A 6,037-nucleotide genomic window follows, 5' to 3' on the forward strand; every position below is an offset into this window, starting at 1 on the left:
ACAATCTTTCACGGTGACTGTCATTGTGCAAAGAATATTAGGGTTTCAGGCTTGATTCTTTTTGTATAATGTTCCTTGTTGAAAAGGGTTTAATTTAAATGCAAAAAGCTAATATTAAATTTGCGATACTAAACTTAAACAAATTGCATGATAAAATTATAATTATTTTATGTTTTTTACAACTGAATCACGCATAAATATTTTTTCTCATTTGCAGTGAAGGCAGTGAGAATGGAGCATTGTCTTCTTCGTCTTCATCCTGGAGGCCATTCTGTGCAACTAAGAAAAAAAAGGACTTAACACCATCACTGAAACGAGCAAATTATGAAAGATGGACTGGACAAAGAAATTGGAGGTTGTGAGCACATCATTGTACACGTTCTTTGTAGGGAAAATACAAGAACAAAGAAAGCTTGACACTTCAACTAATGTATCGTGTATTCATCAGAAAGAGAAACGAACGTGCTCTCCACATGACGTTTATTACAACAACCATAAACAATCACGTCACCGGGTATAGGGTACATAATTTTACAATGCTTATAAAACAAAAGAGCATCTGCTCAAAACATTATATACCTAACCCAAGTAGTGCTGAATCCTACAAACACCTTAATCCTAACACCGCCAACATAACGAAAAGATTCACAATCTTTTAATTTTAAGATTCAATGTCTATTTTGAAGTTGCAATTGTGTAGCTGCCACAAAACTTGGTAACCCTGCAAGGGAGGAGTGGTCAGCCTTCAACATTATTGATACAATTCGCCAAGTGTCTAAAAATAAGGAAGAGGGGTGCTGATGCTGATAACACTGTCTGGGGTGGTGCTGATGCTGATAACACTGTCTGGGGTGGTGCTGATGCTGATAACACTGTCTAGGGTGGTGATGATGCTGATAACACTGTCTGGGGTGGTGCTGATGCTGATAACAATGTCTGGGGTGGTGCTGATGCTGATAACACTGTCTGGGGTGGTGCTGATGCTGATAACACTGTCTGGGGTGGTGCTGATGCTGATAACACTGTCTGGGGTGGTGCTGATGCTGATAACAATGTCTGGGGTGGTGCTGATGCTGATAACACTGTCTGGGGTGGTGCTGATGCTGATAACAATGTCTGGGGTGGTGCTGATGCTGATAACACTGTCTGGGGTGGTGCTGATGCTGATAACAATGTCTGGGGTGGTGCTGATGCTGATAACACTGTCTGGGGTGGTGCTGATGCTGATAACAATGTCTGGGGTGGTGCTGATGCTGATAACAATGTCTGGGGTGGTGCTGATGCTGATAACAATGTCTGGGGTGGTGCTGATGCTGATAACACTGTCTGGGGTGGTGCTGATGCTGATAACAATGTCTGGGGTGGTGCTGATGCTGATAACACTGTCTGGGGTGGTGCTGATGCTGATAACACTGTCTGGGGTGGTGCTGATGCTGATAACACTGTCTGGGGTGGTGCTGATGCTGATAACACTGTCTGGGGTGGTGCTGATTGTTACGAACCCGATTCCATCGTCGGAGCATGAAGCAGCGACGTCAACGCCATCTGTGTTGTCAACGCTCCCGAAACCCCCACAAATTGGACGACGCCATCTAGTGGTGACAGGATTGTACCAGCAAGAGGCGCTAGATTCCTGTCCTAGTCAGCTTGATAGGTAGCTGGTGCTGACCTCTGGTGAGGTGGTGCTTAGAAAATCAGCACCATCTATTGAAGGAGGAGTTATATGTCTATGTCAGAGTACGTAAGTGATGTTTCCTTGTGTCTCATGTACTGACCAGTGTACTGATGACGTGTCTGTATCCACAGAGTCGACGTAGGGCTGCTGTGGTACGAGGACAGTCAGTCTACCCAGGGCAGCCAATAGCTCTCTACTCCATTTTGCTTTACAGAAGCAGTAAGTCGCCGCCATAGAAGAACTGTGTAGTGTTCTACTGTCTGCCTGTGAAGTGGCAGTGACAGAATTCGACGTACCCGGGATTGGCTAACGGAAGAGACGACTGACAGTTAAGGTGCTACGGAGGAGTGTAACCAGCGAGTTGCAAGAATCTCCTGCCAGGGGTTCGCTACCATTGTATTTGTACGTGAAGAGGCCCAGCAGCGCGAGGCTGATGTTCTCTGCCAGCTCCAGGCTGGAGAGTGATTGTGGACGTGCACGAAGAGCACCTAGTGAGACTGTGTTTTGGCTAGCCCGTGGCCAGGGTAGACTCGTTGGTGTTTCCCTGTACTGGTTGAGGACGGTACTGTGTGTTGAGGAAACACGGTAGCTGACAAGACTGCATCGATTGAGCATCGAATAGCTCTTAGTGTCCTATGAGAGAGACACTTGTGAACATATTAAGTATAATAATACTTCTTTTAGGATTATATATGAGGTGATGGGAAAGTGATTATATATGAATATATTGATAATTAATGAAGTGTAGTATTCAATGCACCTCCCCCAGTGTGTTTTACTTGCATTACCGAGCTCACTCCTTGAAAGCCACTACTAACTTGGGGTTGGATACCAGAACTTTAGTACCACCAGAAAAGAACCCGGTTGCGACCCATTGTCGTTGATAACACTGTCTGGGGTGGTGCTGATGCTGATAACACTGTCTGGGGTGGGGCTGATGCAGATAACACTGGCTGGGGTGGTGTTGATGCTGATAACACTGTCTGGGGTGGTATTGATGCTGATAACACTGTCTGGGGTGGTGCTGATGCTGATAACACTGGCTGGGGTGGTGCTGATGCTGATAACACTGTCTGGGATGGTGCTGATGCTGATAACACTGTCTGGGATGGTGCTGATGCTGATAACACTGTCTGGGGTGGTGCTGATAACACTGTCTGGGGTGGTGCTGATGCTGATAACACTGTCTGGGGTGGTGCTGATGCTGATAACAATGTCTGGGGTGGTGATGATGCTGATAACACTGTCTAGGGTGGTGATGATGCTGATAACATTGTCTAAGGTGGTGCTGATGCTGATAACACTGTCTGGGGTGGTGCTGATGCTGATAACACTGTCTGGGGTGGTGCTGATGCTGATAACACTGTCTGGGGTGGTGCTGATGCTGATAACACTGTCTGGGGTGGTGCAATCGACTTGAGAATGGTTCAGGACGGACCGAAACGTCATCGTCCCTTCACTTTCTAGTGTGTGGTCTGGTCAACACACTTCAGCCAAGTTATTGTGACTCATCGCCTGCAACACTGTCTAGGGAGGTGCTGATAACACTGTCCAGGGAGGTGTTGGTAACATTTTCTGGGGATGTGCTGATAACAATGTCTGAGGAGATGCTGATAACACTGTCTAGGGAGGTGCTGATAATATTGTCTGGGGAGGTGCTGATAACACTGTCTGGGGAGGTGCTGATAACACTGCCTGGGGACATGCTGATAACACTGTCTGGGGGAGGGGGTGCTAATAACACTTTCTGGGGAGGTGCTGGTAACACTGTCTGGGGAGGTGCTGACAACACTGTCTGGGGAGGTGCTGACAACACTGTCTGGGGAGGTGCTGGTAACACTGGAGAGGTAACGTAAATCCAATTTCATATACTACTAGTGGGGATCAAGCCCCAAGGTTTATTGATTAGCATGATCGATCCAGACCTCGGTCATTGCTCAGTGGTAATGGTCTGGTAGTGGCAGCGCAAGGCGATTCTAGAGTTTTCCTAGAAGTCTGTTTCACATCATAAGGTTGTAGAATCTTAAGCCAGTCAACGGCTAAGGACCACGTGGTGTGGGGTCAGCTCAAGTATAGCTCTGGGGGTCCCTTGGTATGAGAAGCGAATAAAGATAAAGGACCAGGTGCAGGTAAAAGTAGATTATAAGAGAAAGAACGAGACCCGGGTTACAATGGTACACACCCGGGTTACAATGGTAAACAACCGTGTTACAATGGTCGGCCAAGCGGACAGCACGCTGGACTTGTGATCCTGTGTTCCTGGGTTCGATCCCAGGCGCCGGCGAGAAACATTGGGCAGAGTTTCTTTCACCTTATGCCCCTGTTACCTAGCAGTAAAATAGGTACCTGGGTGTTAGCTGTCTCGAGCTGTTTCCTGGAGTTGGAGGCCTGGTCGAGGATCGGGCCGCGGGGAAACTCAAAAAACTAAAAAGCCCCGAAATCATCTCAAGATAACCTCAAGAAGGGGCTGATAACACTGTCTGTGGAGATGCTGATAACACTGTCTGGGGAGGTGCTGATAAACTGTCTGGAGTTGTGCTGATAACACTGTCTGGGGAGATGCTGAAAACACTGGGGTGGTGCTGATAACACTGGGGTGGTGCTGATATCACTGTTTGAGGAGGTGCTGATAACATTGTCTAGGGAGATGCTGAAAACACTGGGGTGGTGTTGATAACACTGGGGTGGTGCTGATATCACTATCTGGGGAGGTGCTGATAACACTGGAGTGGTGCTGATAACACTGCCTGAGGAGGTGCTGATAACACTGTCTGGGGATATGCTGATAACACTGGAGTGGTGCTGATAACACTGCCTGAGAAAATGCTGATAACACTGTCTGGGGAGATGCTGATAACACTGCCTGAAAAGGTGCTGATAACACTGTCTGGGGAGATGCTGATAACACTGGAGTGGTGCTGATAACACTGCCTGAGGAGGTGCTGATAACACTGTCTAGGGAGGTGGTGATAATACTGTCCAGTGAGGTGCTGATAACACTGTCTGAGGAGGTGGTGATAACACAGTCTGGGGAGGTACTGATAACACTGTCTGGGGAGGTGCTGATAACACTGTCTAGGGAGGTGCTGATAACACTGTTTGGGATGGTGCTGATAATATTGTCTGGGGTGATGCTAATAACACTGTCTGGGGAGGTGCTGGTAACGCTGTGTGGGGAGGTGGTGATAACACTGGGGAGGTGGTGATAACACTGTCTAGGGAGGTGGTGATAACACAGTCTGGGGAGGTGCTGGTAACGCTGTGTGGGGAGGTGGTGATAACACTGGGGAGGTGGTGATAACACTGTCTAGGGAGGTGGTGATAACACTGTCTGGGGAGGTGCTGATAACACTGTCTAGGGAGGTGCTGATAACACTGTTTGGGATGGTGCTGATAATATTGTCTGGGGTGATGCTAATAACACTGTCTGGGGAGGTGCTGGTAACGCTGTGTGGGGAGGTGGTGATAACACTGGGGAGGTGGTGATAACACTGTCTAGGGAGGTGGTGATAACACAGTCTGGGGAGGTGCTGGTAACGCTGTGTGGGGAGGTGGTGATAACACTGGGGAGGTGGTGATAACACTGTCTAGGGAGGTGGTGATAACACAGTCTGGGGAGGTGCTGATATAACTGTCTGAGGAGGTGTTGATAACACTGTCTGGGGAGGTGCTGATAACACTGTGTGGGGAGGTGGTGATAACACTGGGGAGGTGGTGATAACACTGTCTAGGGAGGTGGTGATAACACAGTCTGGGGAGGTGCTGATATAACTGTCTGAGGAGGTGGTGATAACACTTTCTGGGGTTGTACTGATAACACTGTCTAGGGAGGTGGTGATAACACTGGGGAGGTGGTAATAACACTGTCTGAAAAGGCGCTGATAACACTGTGAAGGTGCTGATAATACAGTCTGGGGAGATGCTGATAACACTGTCTGGGGAGGTAGTTATAACACTGTCCGGGGAGGTGTTGATAAAACTAGGGAGGTGCTGGTAACACTGGCTTGGGAGGTGCTGGTAACACTGTCTGGGGACGTGCTGGTAACACTGTGTTGGGAGGTGCTGATAACACTATATGGGGGGGTGCTGAAGACACTGGCTGGAGGTGGTGCTAATAACACTTTCTAGGGAGGTGGTGATAACACTGTTTGGGGAGGTGGTGATAACACGTCGCGAGAGGTGGTGATAACACTATCTAGGGTGGTGCTGATAACATTGTCTTGGGAGGTGCAGGTAACACTGTCTGGGGAGGTGCTGGTAACACTGTCTGGGGAGGTGCTGGTAACACTGGGGAGGTGCTGATAACATTGTCTCGGGAGGTGCAGGTAACACTGTCTGGGGAGGTGCTGGTAACACTGTCTG

The 6,037-nt window shown here is 48.4% G+C and overlaps 1 protein-coding gene across 1 annotated transcript; it reads left to right on the plus strand.

Moving 5' to 3' along the window:
* Positions 1 to 331: 331 nt before the first annotated feature.
* LOC138358015 (eukaryotic translation initiation factor 3 subunit A-like) lies at positions 332 to 1,525 on the plus strand. The gene is made up of 2 exons (XM_069315483.1): positions 332 to 514; positions 881 to 1,525. Exons 1-2 carry the CDS (start codon positions 332 to 334, stop codon positions 1,523 to 1,525), a joined length of 828 nt encoding a protein of 275 aa, XP_069171584.1.
* The last annotated feature ends 4,512 nt before the right edge of the window (positions 1,526 to 6,037 follow it).

Source organism: Procambarus clarkii, chromosome 81, assembly GCF_040958095.1.
Source record: "Procambarus clarkii isolate CNS0578487 chromosome 81, FALCON_Pclarkii_2.0, whole genome shotgun sequence".
NCBI lineage: Eukaryota > Metazoa > Arthropoda > Malacostraca > Decapoda > Cambaridae > Procambarus > Procambarus clarkii.